The following is a 19367-nucleotide window of genomic DNA, read 5'->3' as shown; positions in this document are numbered from 1 at the left end:
TTGCCCTAAAGTTTGTCTAAAAAAGAATGTAGGATAAGAAAATGAGGTACAACAGGTGTTACAGATGTTGAAGATTGCCTCTCAGAATCTTCAAGATGTGGTCGTTTACCTATGGACGTTTTTTTCATTATTTTATTTAAGTTTTTATTTGGGGGATCCATAATAAAAAAATAATGTTTTGGCGCCCTCCACCATGGAACCCTACGAGGGTACGCACTACAATGCCAAACAAGGACACTGCAGCAACGCCAGAGTTTCGTAAGCACTATACACCATACACCAGCATCAGATACAATATCCACCTGTTGAGGGCATCCAACACTGGTACTTGGTTGATACAGTCCAAGTGTACCAGCCGATTGACCCTAGGGAAAACCTCATGGGAGCCCGTCTACAGGATTTCAAGGCCAGAGTGATTTGTTAGGGTTGGACCCCTCAACCATCAGGATCCGCCCCTTCACGTCGATGAATGTTTAGGTCCCAAAGGAGGTAAACTAAAAGAATAGAAACTTCCCTGAGAGGTCCCCTCACCATGTACAGGAATCGACAACGAGGGGTCAAACAACGGAAGTGGTACACCTGTCCCCTATAATAATATAAGAAAATCCCATTAAAAACTGCATATTGTCAAAACTTCTATGAACATACTTAATTTCCTTCAGCCTATCGTGTGTATTTGTTAAATAATAATGACAGAACATAAAACGTATGTTTCTACTGAATTCTGCCATTTGATCGTTTCTAGTGTATACTTCACATACACACACACACTGGTACGTGTTAATGTGAAAGATAATATGTCTAATTAGGTACTAATTCAGAGTACTAGGAGCACACAATGGCTGATAAAATACTTGTGAATTGAAATTATGTACTCAATCTAATTATAACCTAATTCATTCACAAGATGGATACATATACAGCTCTTAGGTCGAATCACAAAGAGATTAAATAACCATCCTGATATTCAGTGATGTCGAGAAACCCACTTGTTGAGAAATTTATATGCAAAAACTTGATGGTTGAGGGGTCCAACCCTAACAAATCACTCTGAGAAAATATTTTACATAGAAGAGCGAACAACGTTTCGACCTTCTTCGATCATCGTAAGTTTCACAAAGAAAGAGGTAACTGACCGGAAGTTGACCACATGTTTGAAAGGGGTTGTGTAACTTAGTGTCGGAATGTAGAGGGCGGTATTAGATGTTTGAATATATAATTTTATTTATTTTATTATATTAATATAGGTATAAAGGCGTTCCTTTATATTGCTTTATTTTGGGTTTAAACAAACGCAAAATTAAAGAAGCCTTACTTATACAACAACTTAAACCTTCTATGTAAAATATTTTCTCAACCCAAACGAGCCGTTTTTGCATATAAACATCCTGATATTCATATACGGCTCTTAGGTCAAATCACAGAGAGATTGAATAACCATCCTGATATCCTAAGGAATTCTGAAAGAGGCACTTTCTTTTTAATAAGTCTCGACTTCTGTGTAAATAATGTGGTTTCTTGGTCTGGAAGAATAAGTATACGTGTGCTCGGAAAGAGACCACACACACACAGTAGTGTCAGAGCAAAACTCATAGATCGTATTAACTAGATCACAAACAACATAAGTGAAAATTAATAATCTTCGAACTTGAGGGAATTCACAAGACATTTTATATCGGTATGTTGTTTTGTCGTTAATTAAATGGCAAGTTTTTACGAATACCTATTTGTGCTGTGTCTACCATGTATATTGGACCTGGGTTTTAGTATCTCTCATCGCTAAGGTAGCGCGGGGACTAGAGTAGGTTGTAGTAATGTCAGAAAATTGAGAACACCAAGGTTACGTTTTTACAGCCAACCTGCGGTTTAGTTTCTTTTGAATTTCACGCAGAGCTACGCTGGGGCTATCTGCATTATCGTCCCTAATTCAGCTAATAAGACCAGAGGGAAGGCAGTTAGTCATCCCTATCCACCGCCAACTCTTGGACTACTATTTTACGAATGAATAGTGGGATTGACTGTCACATTATAACGCCCCCAATCCTGAAAGGGCGAGCATGTTCGGTGTGACGGGGATTCGAACCCGCAACTCTTGGATTACGAGTCGAGTGCCTTAACCACCTCGCCATGCCAGACCCACAGCCAAACACGCAACATTTTATTTTTGAAAGATTATTTACGTAAAATCCTGTAAACAACAAAAATAAAAAAGATAAAGACAAAGCTGCATAACGGGCTATCTGTGCCCTTGCCAATCATGGGTATTGAACTGTTGAACTAAATGTCTTGTCTAATTTTCAAGTCTCAGACAACGTGTTAATAAGTTCCCTCTGATATGAAGGTTAAATTGTTACTGTAATTTTAGAAAACAACTGCGTCACACTCACCTGAGCATGATCTATTACGCGTGATTTATTATACTCAAATAATAAATGTACAGTTTGTTACTTGTCATGTTAGCAGCCCTCAGGAAACGATGCGATCTTGTTGAAAAGCGACTGGTAAAGTGACAAATTATATTGAGGTTCTAAATATAAACGTGTTATCTTTAAAGCACAATAAATATTTCGTGCGTCATTTTGTTTGTTTCTTTGTTTTTGAATTTCGCCCAAAGCTACTCGAGGGCTATCTGTGCTAGCCGTCCCTAATTTAGCAGTGTAAGACTAGAGGGAAGGCAGCTAGTCATCACCACCCACCGCCAACTCTTGGGCTACTCTTTTACCTACGAATAGGGGGATTGACCGTAACATGATAAGACCCCCGGCTGAAAAGGCGAGCATGTTTGGTGTGACGGGGATTCGAAGCCGCGACCGTCGGATTACGAGTCGAGTGCCTTAACCACCTGGCCATGCAATAGAGTGATTATCATATTATTGTTATTAAAATTTTCAAATGAAAATAAAACCATAAATTACGTCATATTTAGAAAACCGAAATTTCTTGAACATTATTGCAAATTTATCACATCGTTCATACAGTCTTCAAATTTGCATGTTTAATATTCAAAGTTGTATGAAGGCCACCGTGTATGAATTAATCATAAATACCAGAAAACTAAATATTTATAAAATTCTGTCTAATTCATGCTGTAGTTTTACAAAGAAACAATTTTTTCAGTCCAAACTTCTTCGTCGCATGGACAAGCTAGTATATTTGATACGATAACGTTTTAATCGGTAAATTAGCGCTACAAAATAACTTTACCGGATTTTTGCGATATTCTAATATTAGTATTTAGCATCCAAATGATACTTTATATAAATGAATGGTCTAAACTGCCAAGTTAGGGACTCTTAAGAATTAAGCACAACCATTACTAATTTAGTACTGTTCATAGAAAAGGTAAAAAAAAGGAGTATATTCAGCAGTATATCGAGGCTTATCTGTTTTTGTGTGTTTTTCTTATAACAAAGCCACATCGGGCTATCTGCGGAGCCCACCGCGGGGAATCGAAGCCCTGATTTTAGCGTTGTAAATCCGGAGACATTCAGTTGTACTAGCGGGGGGGCGTCGAGGCTTATATCTTTCGTGGGGTAGATTTGTTTGTTTTTGAATTTCGCGCAAAGCTACACAAGGGCTATCTGCGCTAGCCGTCCCAAATTTAGAAGTATAAGACTGGAGGGAAGGCAGCTAGTCATCACCACCCACCGCCAACTCTTGGGCTATACTTTTACCAACGAATAGTGGGATTAACCATAACATTATAACGCCCCCACGACTGAGAGGGCGAGCATGTTTGATGTGACGGGGATTCGAATCCGCGACTTTCGGATTATGAGTCGAGTGCCTTAACCACCCGGCTATGCCTTGCCCCGAGAGGTTGGAAAACTAACCCATTCCTAGCTACATTTCTTTCTTTTTTTTCATGTTGTAGAGGCCCTTTCATCATGAAATAAGAAATAAGTTTAATTTACAAACGTGTATGAATGAATAATAGAAAAAGAGGGTTAACCTGTGTCATCGAGAGTGGTAGCTAATTTGGACTTTTATGAGTAGTCGTCATTTCGTTATAATACTTGGTCGCGAAACAACTTATTTTTGCTTGTTCTTTTGTTTATTGAATTTCGCGCAAAGCTACACGAGGTTGTCAACAATTTAAGTGATAGGCTGGAAGAAAGGCAAATAGTCAACATCACCAACCGCCAGCTCTTTGGGCTGGCTACTCTTTTACCCACGAATAGTGGTATTGACCGTATTATTAACCACCAGGTCATGCCAAACCGTACAAGCTCTTATTGTCTTGTTTTCCTCATAGTCCAGTTCATCCAGCGATAAAAAAATTGATCAAAATATAATTATTCATTAGTAAAATAACTTCTTGAGTTTAAAGCATGTGGGAATAAAAAGGAATAACGAACAGTGTTAAACTCAAGGGTGGCGTCCACCCGCTACTTTTAGGTAGACGCCATTTCCAGCCCGGCAAGGCCAGGGCAGCTAACCCTCGAGTAGCTTTGCACGAAATTCAAAAACAAACAGACGCGATTTTTATCCCCTATCTGTACTGTTATCGATTGTGACCAATATATTTAGAAAATTTGGATTTTGCTCTTTTATCTCACGTGTGGTAACCCTTATACAGTCCACTCAATATTTTCTGTAAGAGTTAATCTCTAATAAATAACAAATCTAATCACAGTATCAACACAGTTTGCTGTTTTATTCTTATTCGAACAAACAACACTGCAGAAGATCGTAACAGCCCCTCAACAATTCCAAATGGCACTGGTAATTCAGTGGTCCCATTTTCTAAGTTAAAAAATTAAATATTTTCGTACATAAAGATATATCTAGTACAGTGCTCATTAATGTGCTCTTTATAATAGAATGATGATATTATTGCACACCTAATAGAAAGTAATGTAATTTTTATTTTCCTTGTTATAAATGTTTTATATACCACCTTAGATTGTTTCAACATATATAGTTTTATACCTTAAAACAAACTTTATCTATATTCAAATACAACCTATGTAACTTTACACGTTCGTTACAAGCATGGTGCTATATTTAAGAAGTTGAAACGTAAAATTAAGTGAAGAACCAGATAATATCTTAGCTAGAACTTGAATGTCTGTGGTATTTTTGTACGGGTTCTTCTGTCTGAATGGTATCTCCAAGATTCATTCGTATTTCTGGATACGTGAGAAACCCATCATTGTTCATGTCGTACTTGTAAAAACTGTCAACAATCGCTAAAAAATTTAAGAATTATTAAGAAAAAAATTCAAAAACCACTTGAAATTCATCATCTTATTTGAAGTTTTTATAACCACCACTATTTTACGTTTTTGTACTTCGATATTTATGATGAAATTGATTATTAAAGTTGTAATGTGTGGTTACCATAACAAATTACAGCCACCTCAGATATATTTAAATCCATTACTGATTATCTTTTCCTCGGTTGAAAGACTTATTCACAGTTAGTTATGGTATAACTATTACACTAAAACTGCAAAGATTTATCATTTCACTACATTATCAAAATAATCTATTTTAAAATAATTCAGAAGGTGATGTGAGTCGTCATTCTTTAGATAGCTAACCTGATTACAACAACTGCTAATGTCTGTTAAATTGATCAAACAAGCATAACTATTGGTAATCTGTAAACATGCCCTTTTACTTACGGATGAATTCATCCAAGGAATATTGACTCTCCGTTTCGCTCGAGCGGTCAAAAGAATGACGTACAGCGGTAATTAATTCTAAGCCATCTAACACCTTATTGTCATCAAAGTCGTGCATGCTGGTATATTAAAAAAAAGAAAAGTTACGTGGTCTAAATTTAACATCCTGTAAAACATGAAATACTGATAGATATACGGTCGCAATGCAAAACATACAAAATAGTGAAAGATTACAATGATAGTTCTTTTTTAAACAATGGCATTTGAAAATCAAAAGAAAATATTCTTATCGTATTGAGGCGCTAATGAAAGTTGGAAAAGTAGTCACCCAATTAAAAATAAGAGTGTTTTGGAAATTACTTACCGAAAAAAATAAAACAAAGCGTCACTGGAGGAAATCGTTCCCGCTTCTTGTAGTTCCATAAGGTTATTAACGTCTTCTTTAATGTGACTGTATATTATATTTAAAAAAAAATCTTTTGTATTAACTGACTTATTATTTATAGCATAAAATAATCTCAGAGGCTTGCAAAAGCCATTCTTAATGAACAGACAACATATGCTGTTAATTAAATAAAACAAACTGATCTCCGGCTGTTGTACAAAAATGTAGTCGTCAGTAATTCAATCATATTCTAAAATAAGCTGTCAATCTCAATAAATGTTTTCAACATTTATATATTCGGTTTATTAACGTGTACTAAAGTCTTTCTGACAGATAAAAAGTTTAGTGATTTTCTGTGGAGTTGTTCTTTTAAACGTACCCAGTCTTTATACTATTAAAAATTATATCCTGACACTTTCCGAAGCTTTTTACTATCATATAAAAACATCCGTTTCTGCTTTTGGTGCGTCAGTTTTTATAGACTTTCTAATTTGCTTTTGCCCAATCACCTAAAGTGTGCGATGAAGAAAACAATAAAAATAAACAATTTTCACAAGAGAAATAAAGTGTTGATTTGAGTGTTTAAACACGGATATTCTTATATGTGTTAGTTAATGTACTTTAAAGAGGTATGTGAAACTATGATAAAGATGTGCTAACAGAGTTGTTTCTTTGTGTGATGAATCCCTGTCACATCAAACATGCTCGCCCTTTCAGCTGTGGGGGCGTTATAATGTTACGTTCAATCCCACTATTCATTGATAAAAGAGTAATCTATGAGTTTGTGGTGGGTGGCGATGAGTAACTGCCTTCCCTCTAGTCTTACACTGCTAAATTAGGGACGACTAGCGCAGATAGCTCTCGTGTACCTTTTGGCGAAATTCCAAAAAACAAACACTATATCTACAGTGTTCAACAATGATTTGTAAGGGGAACTCGATCGTCTTAAATGTTCTCCACGAACTACTTTACGAAAAGGAGATTTTTTTAAATTTAGTGTGTAAAACGTCTAATTATTTGTACCTTGAAGAAGAAACAGCACGTTTAATATCTTATTAAAACACGAACTTTTCCCCTCTTCCTAATTTTTTTTTCTTCGCTTTACTTGCCCGCATCTATTTAAAACAGATTGTTTTAATGCTAGATCATATGCTGGTTTTATATACCAAAGCAAATGAAAATTGCAGCGTGGCTTCAAGCTCTCGAATCAGCCAACAGCTGTCACCATAGCAAGAAGAATAAAGGGAAATTTCAACCTGAACTAGCACCTTATGCGCTTCTGGGCTAGATTATTCAGGTCAGAGGCTCCAAGAGTTTGGGTTTAGTTACCACTAATTTTGAATTGCTAAAGAAATGAGGTCAAACAGTCGCCTATGCAGCTACTACTACCCTAATAGCGAGATTGACTGTAACAGTTATAACACCTCCACAGCTTAAAATACGAAGTGTGTTCAAACACATCATGTCTTGAACCTTTGATCAAATTCCGGTACGCTAACCATTGGACCACGACTGGTCCTGTCGTCAAGAGACTTTCGCTAGCTTAACTAACCTTATTTTTAAGACTAACGTTATGCAATAACTTTTCTCTAACTCATCTCTTGTAGAAAACAATAATTCAGAAACATTTTAAAACATCTCGTTCCCAACACGCTTAATTAGCTGATAATTAATTAACTTATAATGTCGTCGATAACTTTCAACGTTTTCGTTTTTACAATCTGATTTGCTTATGATGTCTGTACTGTTTTGTAAATATCTTAAATTACAATTTATAGGTTTGAACTGTTTACATACGAAGCTTGTAAAAATTGCTGCCACCATTATAACCCCTCGTGTAAAGCGAAAGCCAAGAACACATTACCTACAAGACCACTTAAAAATGGCAATGCTTAGTATAAAAAGGATTTCACGTACGATAACATTAAAATCTAAGTGTCCGTAGTTAGCAAAGAACATCTTAGGTACAACAACGTCTAACAGTATATACTGTTACACATTTTTTAGTTACTAAACCACAGATGAAAATTGTTTAAACGATAATTTAAAATGTATCTTAAATGGAATCATATTTATTGCTTGTTCTATTCACCAGCTTCGTAATAGTTGCACAATATATAGCATAACTGGAAGTGACAGTAATGCTTTAAAATACAGTTCCTCTTTTCCTGACTTAGTGTTCTGTACTTGTTATATGCACACTTAATCGCCACGTGTTGAGTACAGGTAATACTGTCACTTTATGTATGTCAACTCAGTTACGAATGCTGCATATCTTAGACTGGTATTAAATTTGATAAGATCTTGTCAACTGAACAGCTACATTAATGCAGGCTTAACCGTCAAATATGCTCAAGTTTACTTAGTTCTACACAGCTACGGTTAATTATCAAAAACAATGACGACACTCTCTGCTGTTTGTTGGCTTATAACATTGATCACACATCCTTAAAACTATATATATATATAATATTAATGTCCGTATACATTTAAACGTTATACATTAATTAACAAATCAAATTGAAACCTACTCTAAGTCTCTGATAATTTCCTCTGCTCCCCATTTGCGTCTGAGTTCTGTTGCTTTGGCGTCGTTTTTATTTTCATCTACATTTGTATTTCCAGTCACCAGGTGAAAAATGAAAAAAGCAAGAAGGAAGACGATCCCCACACTGTTAGAATTGTGGGAAATGAATTATAACTCAAGCTAGGCTTAAAAGAAATGTCCAGGTATTAATAAATGAACGAAATGATGAAAATGCATCTTTTTGGAGAAAAAGTATTTACTATTCAAAAACATATCTTACCCAACATGCCCATTCATCCTTATTAACTAGATCCTATAATTTTAAATTTATCGTTATTTATTACTGCCTTTTGTTTTTTTTTATAGACAAATTTCTTTTTTAATATATAATTATGAACTTTTACTCCAGGAAGCGAAATAAAATAATTTTCCAAAAACATGAAAATTTCTCATTTAATAATAATGCGGTTAATATATTCCCCAAAATATAAACTTATAATCTGTTCCATCGGTTAAAAAAGTGCTGATTTCACAAGCTATAATAAATCATTTCGTTCTCGTATATTGAGAAGTATAATTTTAGCATTAAATTTCACACATCTGAAATTGCACTTACAGTCTCTTATCAATAAACCCTTCTTATACTGTTTCAGATTTTACACTAACTTTTTTTGAGAATCTGCTATTTACAATAAAATTTCATACTAATTACAACACTACCCCACGAAGGTTCCATGACCCACATGAAAACCGTGCACCCATGATAAAATGTTTTGAGTTTTCTAACATACTCACAGGATTTTTTTCTTTAACATTATGAAGCATTAATTCTGTGATTAAAAATATTTTGCAAATTTAAATAATGCTTACTGATGGTAATATACATATATATATTTAAATATAAATTCATGAAAATGGAAGAGAGTAAAATCGAAACCACAATACTGACATCAAGGACCGGAACACAAATCATAAAGTGGGTCATTAAGTAATATACTCGAGTTCTTTGAGGTTCTAGCAGAAGCAAGACACAAATTGCGTTGGAGTACACTGTCTATTCAGTTTAACCGCAACTTCGCCTGCCTCATCTGATTGGGAAAAGAATAAAACATGAGCAGGTGTGGGCGCTGCAGCTAATAACGTCCCATATCCTCACTATTTTACGCTGTCTGCAGCCGGATGTGGGGAGATGGTTGCTCACAAAGAAAAACGCGCAGATAAGGTAGTTGGATGGGCCCAAGTTCCTGCCTTCCTGTCCCAAACGTACCCTCCCTCCCTGATATAAAAGCCCCAGTGGCACAGCTGTATGTCTGTAGGCTCACACTGCTAGAAACCAGTTTTCAATACCCGTGGTGGGCAGAGCACAGATAGCCCATTGTATAGCATTGTGCTTAATTCCAATCAAAGAAACTAACATAAAAATTGTCAATTACGAAAAGATACTCCTGATTCCACACTTTGCTTGGTGAGAGTTATTTGTTTAAAAATAATAATAAATTGGATGCACGCACTTGAAGGTTTTTAAAGTAAAAATAAAAATATTTTATTAAGTGTTAATATGCAAAAATGTACTGTTTAGTTTAAGGCCATAATAGTAGTCATAAGTAATTTAAATACAAAAGACTGTTTGCTTCTGAGGGTTGTTTACTTTATGCATATTGGAAGTAACCAGTAATCCTCATTCTCTCATCTAACAACGGCACAGCATGTCCAGGTGGTTAAGGCGTTCGACTCGTAATCTGAGGGTAGCGGGTTCGAATCCCCATCGCACTAAACATGATCACCATTTTAGCCATGGGGGCATTATAATGTTACGGTCAATCCAATTATTCGTTGGTAAAAGATTAGCTCAAGAATTGGCGGTGGGTGGTGATGAATAGCTGCCTTTCCTCCAGTCTTACACTGCTAAATTGTGGATGGCTAGAGCAGATAGCCCTCGTGTAGCTTTGCGCGAAATTCAAAACAAACCATTTAACAACAGCTCCCTTCCAAAACAAAACGCTCGCTCTACATCACTAGAAAAGAGTCTCTTTTGTCAATGAGTCCTTGCTCTGCTCGTTTGACATCCTTTTCATGTTACTGCTCTCTACTGATGAATAATGAAATTGCCCGTCACATTATAATGCCCTCACGGCTGAAAGAATGAGCATGTTTGGTGTGACGGAGATTCGAACCCGCGACCCTTAGATTTCGAGTCGCATGTCTTAATCTCCTGGCCATATCGGGCCTCGATTTTGAAACTTGTGGGTCAATTTTGAATTTGTGCACTAAAGGTTTATTATGGCCGGATGGTTTAAACTTTAAAGCATGATACTGAAATTTGAAACGCGTCATTGAACGTGCTAGTCTCAATATGCGTTGGTAAAAGAGTAGCATAAACGTTTGCAGATAGTGATGAACACTAGTTGTCTTCTCTCTAGTCTTACACTGCTAAATTACGGACTAGGAGCGCAGATAGCTCTCGCGTAGCTTTGGGCAAAATTCAAACCAAACAAAAAAACTTCGAAATCCAGAGATCTACCGCAGGGCAAACCTGTACCTCAAAAAATGATATAACGAAACTGAAGTATTGTCAGTTTCATTGCAAGACAGTTCGGCTTTGCTGACTGTCCACTACATCCTCTAAACAGCAATTAAAACTTCAGAGACCCAATTTTTTTACTTTATATAAAACTGAAAAAAAATCAAGTCTGTTGACAATGCAAATAGCATTTTCCTATTTCTTTTTCCGAAATATATATAAATATATATATGTTATTTAAATCTAACAATACAGAGCCTTCCATTAAACTTTAAAAGTAATGGCTAAAACATCTAATGGAACACTATAAAAAATTCACACTACCTACTACACAGCATGAAGTTGAATTGTCTTTCTCTGATTGTTTTGTTATTGGCCATGTCTGGATTACAATATAATTTTCGTCATTTAACTCCACCAGCATGTGGAAACAAGAAAACCTTGGTCATCAACTAAACCCTGAGGCTACGTGTCAGTAGCATAAACCAACACTAACACTTAATTTCCGGTGTATCTGCACTTCTCATTGACGCCTGCCTTTGGTCTGCTGGCGAGGATGTGTGCATGTACATGTACGATTGTACCTTTCCTTGTGCAAGAGAATCAAAGAGATATTCACAGTGCATTTTGTACTTATAGGCTTGTAAATGACGTAGTAACAATATAACAGTATAACAAAATAATGATGATTTATACGGCTACATAGTGTATTCCGCACATACACACACAAACGTAATTAAATCGATTTTCTCATAAGTAATTTAAAACTTGGATATATTAAATCATGAAACCAAAGTTCATTCTTTAATTTAATAAAAAACATTGTTGTAAGAAAAAGATAAAGCACTTCTGAACCTAGATAAGGGCGTGATGTATACAATTATAATACATATTAAAACCTTATTTTCATCTTTAAAGAAAAACTTATCCCGAATCCGAAACAAATAGGACACATCTTGTGTCACAATTAATTGTACCCCGCTAGTACAGCGGTAAGTCTACGGATTTACAACGCTAAAATCAGGGGTTCGATCCCTCTCGGTGGACTCAGCAGGCAGTCTGATGTGGCTTTGCTATGAAGACACACACAAATTAATTGAAAGGACAAAAGTTCAAGGAATAATCATGCGTTTAATTACGGAACCCTTATCAATATTGTTTGACGTGGGAAATACTTCTATTAAATATCATGAGGCTCGGCATGGCCACGTGGTGAAGACACTCGACTGGTAAACCGAGAGTTGCGGGTTCGAATCCCCATTGCATCAAACATGCTCGCCATTCAAAAACAAACAAACAAATCTACCTCACGAAAGATATAAGCCTCGATATACTGCTGAATATAATCCTTTTTTTTTACCTTTTCTATAAACAGTGGTACAACATTAGTAATGGTTGTGCAAAATTCTTAGGAGTCTGTTTGTTTGTTTTGGAATTTCGCACAAAGCTACTCGAGGGCTATCTGTGCTAGCCGTCCCTAATTTAGCAGTGTAAGACTAGAGGGAAGGCAGCTAGTCATCACCACCCACCGCCAACTCTTGGGCTACTCTTTTACCAACGAATAGTGGGATTGACTGTACATTATAACGCCCCCACAGCTGGGAGGGCGAGCATGTTTGGCGCGACGCGGGCCCTCGGATTACGAGTCGCACGACTTACGCGCTTGGCCATGCCGGGCCATCTTAGGAGTCCCTAACTTGGCAGTTTAGTCTATTCATTCATAGTATAAAGTATCATTTGGATGTTAAATACTAATATTATAATATCGCAAAAATCCGGTAAAGTTATTTTGTAGCGCCAATTTACCGATTAAAACGTTATCGTATCAAATATACTAGCTTGTCCATGCGACGAAGAAGTTTGGACTGAAAAAATTGTTTCTTTGTAAAACTACAGCATGAATTAGACAGAATATTATAAATATTTAGTAGCCCAAGAGTTGGCGGTGGGTGGTGATGACTAGCTACCTTCCCTCTAGTCTCACACTGCTAAATTAGGGACGGCTATCGTAGACAGCCCTCGTGTAGCTTTGCGTGAAATTCAAAACAAACAAACCTTCTTACTATCGTAATTAAAAACTGGGAATATTTCATTGTTATTATTACTATATTAATAATACAATGATGAATGAATATTAGCAATTAACAATTTAGTATAGTTGTTAATTACAGTATCTTAACATCACAGATAGCAGATTTTAACAACAGGTGATTAGTGGACCTAGAGTCCAGAACAAGTGTAGTGAGTGGTAAAAGTTGGTGTTAAGCCTTGGTTGAAACGCTGTTTACAATGGTCGGTTCTATTATGGTATGTACCTCCTTATGCATTTTTAGCCGACGTGATTAGCTCTGATAATGGGGAAAGACTTCGCCGGCAGTAGCGTGTAACATAGGTGTGTGTTTGGGGTAACTGTAGAGAAATTATCATACGAAACTGTGGCCATGATGTCAACGTGTTAATGAGTAGTTGAGTTTAAATAATGAATGACTGGTCATATTTAATACTCTAAACGTGTTTAACGGTTCTAGTTTATAAATAGTAATTTGTTTTGCCAATGTAATCACTAAACACGCGCATGAATCATGGAGCATAAACGTATTGGGATTTGAGCTTTTTCGTGGAATAAACGTTTGATGCGGAAACTAGGTCTATATACGAGGACTGTTCAAAAATACGCGGACTGACGTCATAAAACAAAATGTACTTTATTTAGAAGTTACAGGTCTGGGACCCCTGCAAAGTACTCTCCTCCCCAACGCACACACTTATCCCAACGGTGTTTCCACTTGTTAAAACAGTCCTGGTACGCTTCTTTTGTAATGTCCTCCAGCTCCTTCGTCGCATTTGCCTTAATCTCGGGAATCGTCTCAAATCTTCTTCCTATCAAGGGTCTTTTGAGTTTGGGGAACAAGAAAAAATCGCAAGGAGCAAGGTCAGGTGAGTAGGGGGTGGGGAAGAACAGTGATCGAGTGTTTGGCCAAAAACTCACGAGTTCTGAGGTACAAATTTCGCAGCAACGCGGTGCATCTTCAATTTTTGAGTCAAAATCTCGTAAAAAGATCCAACTGATATCCCACACTCTTCAGCAAGCTCCCTGATAGTCATACGTCGATTTGCCCGCACCAGGGTGTTGATTTTGTCGACGTGTGGGTCTTCAGTTGACGTGGAAGGACGTCCAGGACGCTCATCATCTTCAATGGACTGTCGACCATCCTTAAAACGTTCATGCCACTTGAAACATGCCGTACGCTTCATAGCAACATCACCGTAAGCTGTGTTAAGCGTAGCAAAAGGTTCAGTCGCAGATTTTCCAAGTTTAACACAAAATTTCACAGCAAGTCGTTGCTCCTTCAGGTCATTCATTCTGAAATCCGCCAAACGAAAAAATCGCACTTCACTTAAAACCGCGTAGCTATTACACAAATAAAGATATCTGCAATCGGGAAATGGCGTCGTAATCAGCTGATCTGTGCAAACCTAGCAACACCAAGCGGATTCCCCTGGAACCAATTTGAGCCGCGCAATTCAAACAGTCAGCGTATTTTTTGAACAGACCTCGTATATATATATATACCAGTCTGAACTTAATTTGATGGTGGAAAATTTTAATGAAGGATGAGAATTTTTTTTAATTTAAGGTATGTGAACCCATAAAGGGAAGGCAAATAATGAGAAATTTGGGGACAGTGTAAAAAGTAACGAGTGTTTGAAATTTGTTGTTTGGATATTTGTGAGTAATGTTTATTAGTAAATTATTTGGATGGTCATTGTTTATGCAGAAGAGTAATTTATTTCTGTAAAATAATGTAATTCCAGCAGACATTAAAAGGTTGGTTTAAAGGCGAAATAACTATTCTGCATTTGAAAACTTAAAATCATTGTAATGGTCTGTAAAAGCCCTTTTACAAAAACAGAGACAGAAAAATGTTTACCTTCTTTAGTAATTCTGATGTTAAATAAATTTAAAGGTTTAATTTATATAAAATAAAGCGTAAATTTAATATAAGGTGTTGGGAATTCAGGTAAGCAAGAAATTTAGAAACATGGCTTGATATCTGAAGAAAAAGAAAAAAATGTCAAACTTTTCCTTTACAAATACTACCATTCCAAGTCGAGTTAGAACCATAGCAAAGGGTATCCAGCCACCTACACACCCAAGTGCTAAAATACAAAAACACTGATTTCCAGTGAGAAGCAGAGATTGCAGGACTAATAGTTCCACAGAGTCCACCTAATCAATACTGAGCAGCAAAGTAGACAAGGCGACTGATGCCAGTTAACAGCTCAACAGGTCTAGGACAGCCAATAATAAACATTAGACACTACTGTAAATATCAAGAAAACTAACAGAGTCAGAGTTGGGCCTGGCTATCAACATAAGAGAGCACAGCATACTGCCTGAACCAGAGGTTAGCCCACCTCTATCAGGAATAGATGAAGCTTACTACGTGTCTGTAAGGATGCAAGGACAAAAGATCTGGTTCTTGATTCACTCAGCAGCAACCGGAACACTGGTAGACCTTGCAATATACCATGTTCTTCAAATCATTACTCTGGATTGAAGATAATGACTGTTCTAACAAGTGGCAGTATATCATGCATAAATGAAGTAGTAAATCACTGGCTATATCTAGAAAATATTGACCACAGAATGAAGGTAGTTTCGTTTGACCTCAGATCTCGCAATGGCATCCTGGGGACAGACATCTGCAGAAATCATCCATTAGTTTCTTCTGTGCAATGGTTCAGTTCTATGTGAATTATCTGATGTTGACCAGATTGATCACTAAAATAATGAGCTCTGCAAATGTCTGTAGTATAGGGAATAGCAGTACTTTCATTGACACAAGTGGTGTTCTACAGATGGAGCAAGAATTGTAACCAAACATTACAATTCATAAAGCTTGCTTTGATGGATGTCCTACTGCTAGCAATCTATAGCAAAACAGCAAGCTACTACTGGACACTAACACAAGCAACAATGGTTTGGGGTAGTGTTATCACAGTTGAAGGACTGTGTATAATATGTAAACATGCATGCTAGTCATAGACTCATTGATTTGAAATGCAGTGACTGTATAGGAAAAAATAACTGGTTTTTATAAAACACAATTTCTAGTACTTACATGGTAAGAGTTAATAATTAATATTAATTTCCAATAAAAACAAGCTATATGATCATAAAACAAATTAAATATTAAACTGCTAAACAGTGTAGCTGATTAAATATATATGCTTCAACTTATAAAGAGTAGAATGCAATGTTTCATAAGTTGAGCACCTTCACTATTAATTGTTTCCCTCAGTGGATACAGCAGTTAGCCTGATGTGGCTTTGCTATAAAAAAACACATACTTAATTTCGTTTTTATCTGTAACTTGTATGGTTGGAGGATAACCATCTGGGTGGGCCATATTTTGCTAAAATGGCTGATTAATTTGAAAAATGAAAAGGAGTGTGATATGACATTGGATAACAACATTAAAATGTATGACATGTTTTCCTGCCTCACCCAGGCCCTCTAACAAGGAAATCCAGAGGGGCAATCTCATGTGCACAATGAGACCTTAATCATTCATGAAATATTTTGATCCTAGACACTGTGTGGGAGTCAAAATCAGTTCTGCCATCGTAACAGCAGGCCATGCAGCAGAAAATGGAACTAATAGATGGGTCCCAAAATTAACATTTTTGGAGGCCCAAGAAAAGCAACTGAATGACTAAGACTAAATATGGTGCTTCTTCCCAAAGAGCAAGGTTACTTCTGTCTAATACAAATAGATACATGTGGCATGCATGTGCATAACCTGTGGGACCTTTTTGGTTAGTTATAACTGCAGGAAGATGTGCTGTACCATTGATATGAATCAGCAAACTGTACTTTATAGCTTGTTATACCTAGAACTCTGACGGATTACATTCTTTAAATTTGTATAACATGACAGGAGGGCACTAAGGTATTACCTGTACTTCTCATCACGTTTGAATAAAGATGTTCGGAGTCAGTGTGCTACCTATGGAAAGAACCAGCCTAAACAGAGTACACTTCAACAGATAATTAATGGGTATCCTCTGCAGTATAGAGCCTTGCATGTTATTGGTTCATTCTTGCATACGCATCATCGACTAGCTCACAAAGTGGGTAAGGCTTATAAATTAGTATAGCCCATCACTGATGTATTGGAAGAGCACTTAATAGCGCAATATGGAGCACTGGAAGAAATCCCCATGGATCAGGAGACCAATTACAACGGTCAATTAATGTGTAAAACGTTTGATGTGATGAAAACATATGATTCACTTTATCATCCCCAGTCTGATGGTTTAGCAAAATGAGAACTACAAACCAATAACAGGATATTTGCAAAGTTAATCCTAGTTGAACGGATTAGTCCCCCCCCCCAGTGGCTCAGCGGTATGTCTGCGGACTAAAACCAGGTTTCGATACCCGTGGTCGGCAGAGCACAGATAGCTCATTGTGTAGCTTTGTGCTTCATTCAAAACAACAACTGAACCGATTAACACTTGTCATACATAATGGCATTTTGTGCAACTGAACAGATATATAGAGACTGTTCGCTGAACATGCTTAGTGTTAGGATGGGAAATACTACACGCTATTGACATGAAATATGGCCCTCTTTCATTAGATGTCCCCTAATTTTCACAGGAATATGTGGAGTGGTTAATTTTACCTTAATATATAACATGAGTTCATCCATAAGAAGCAAGGAAAAGCCACTAGAAGAAGTATTATGACAGAACACAGAATGAAATAGATGTACCAAGAGAGAAATTGGGGTCTGATTGTAGTACATTCCAGCAGCATGGAAGAGAGTTGAATAAGTTTGTACCTCATATTTCAGTAGATTGATTCATTGGCATATGAGTTACATTCAGTATAAGGGATGAAAGTACACTTGTATCATGTTTATAAGCTGTGTTCCTACAATAGATAAACATCTTAGACATTGGTTTGACCAGTAATCTGAAGTTTGGATCGACAAGTCAGTCAGAAGATGATAAGGATTCCATCTCAAGTCAAAATTATTCATCTAACATGGAAGAAAGAGTTGAAGGTTGTTTAGAATGAATCATATGAAGAAATATGAAAGCTAGATGCAAGAGAAAGTTGGCATCAATATTCTAATTAATACAGGTGGAATTAATTGAACATAAGGTAAGACTATTAATAATGTATTTGAAGAATGATTGAAATGTATTGTAACACTTTGTGTTTCAAGCTATTAAAAGATGCTTGTGATAAAGCTTGTTAGCTATAATAGTGTGATTATTAGTTATCACCACTAGCTAGGACAGGTCATATGATTAAAAGTCAGTGACTGAGAGTATGTTAAAACCGTTGCTTTATGAGCTCCTGTTTGTGCACTATACCGTATGGTTACCAAACAATTACCAGGTACAACAGAGAAAGGTGAGAACTATTTGGATAATGCCACCCTGTACTTGTTAGATTCTCATCTGTTTCTGGAAGTGTCCTAATTCTACAGGCAACAAGAGTCTTGTTGTTTCTCTGAGTGTATGTTAAAATACGGTCACAGCGTAATATTTAACCCTGGCTAATTACAATTTCAGCTTTGGCGAATTTTGCCAGTGATAACTTATTATGAGATATTTCAAATGAAAAATGAATTGAATATGATGTTCTCTAGATGCCAAGACCACCCCTACTGAAACAGCTTTGGAAGATAATTTAAAAAGGTTACTCAAGCAGTTCACGTGGGAGTTTGAGGCAGTCTGTTATGAACTATAAAAGTATTTGATAATGTGTAATAGTAATATACATGTGTCAGAAGTTACGGTTGTGTTATGTTAGCCGGTTATCAATTAAAAACGTTTACTTATACTTCTTAATAGTATAAATATATGCTTTGTTGTTTTGGGCTAAGAATTCTTCTACAGTAGGTGTCTGTGACTTCTTGGTGGTAAATTCGAAAAAATAAACGAACAGCGCTTGTTTTTAATATGTGTATTCAGAACTAGTTAAACTATGTACAACACTTCTTTACACTGTAGATGATTATAGGCATATCATAAACACTATGTAGTTCTCTTCTTCTTGTGAAAAGTCCACTTAGGCCTATTCAATTGCTTTAGAATTTCACTTGACGAGCCACAAGTTTTCTCTATTACTATTATCAAACTATTCGTGCATAGCTCATTTAGGTTTCGTCTAGTTACTATTCTTGTATCCTGTACTTCTAATATAACTTACTCCTTTTTCATACTTATGTCTACTTCTAATAAAATCTGCTTTTCACGTATGAGCCTATTTCAAAATAA

At 36.4% G+C, this 19367-nt stretch overlaps 1 protein-coding gene across 1 annotated transcript; it reads right to left on the bottom strand.

Moving 5' to 3' along the window:
- Positions 1–4638: 4638 nt before the first annotated feature.
- Positions 4639–11602, bottom strand: LOC143241109 (longistatin-like). The gene is made up of 5 exons (XM_076484669.1): positions 11388–11602; positions 8547–8687; positions 5995–6081; positions 5631–5749; positions 4639–5192 (listed from the first exon to the last, which is right to left on the bottom strand). The coding sequence occupies exons 1-5, from the start codon at positions 11441–11443 to the stop codon at positions 5053–5055; spliced, it is 543 nt and encodes a 180-aa protein (XP_076340784.1). The 5' UTR covers positions 11444–11602; the 3' UTR covers positions 4639–5052.
- Positions 11603–19367: the final 7765 nt, after the last annotated feature.

Source organism: Tachypleus tridentatus, chromosome 13, assembly GCF_004210375.1.
Source record: "Tachypleus tridentatus isolate NWPU-2018 chromosome 13, ASM421037v1, whole genome shotgun sequence".
In the NCBI taxonomy this organism is placed as follows: domain Eukaryota; kingdom Metazoa; phylum Arthropoda; class Merostomata; order Xiphosura; family Limulidae; genus Tachypleus; species Tachypleus tridentatus.
Note: the sequence above shows the minus strand (reverse complement) of the source record. Positions and strands in the feature narration are given on the sequence as shown.

Bases quoted from the DNA above. Each gene is read 5' to 3' on its own strand.
- LOC143241109 (XM_076484669.1), bottom strand. From the start codon at position 11,443: ATGGCCAATAACAAAACAATCAGAGAAAGACAATTCAACTTCATGCTG. The intron at 6,082-8,546 runs GTAGGTTTCAAT...TATAATATACAG, and splicing joins GAAATTATCAGAGACTTAGA to TCACATTAAAGAAGACGTTA. The intron at 5,193-5,630 runs GTAAGTAAAAGG...TAAATTTTTTAG, and splicing joins TTCCTTGGATGAATTCATCC to CGATTGTTGACAGTTTTTAC.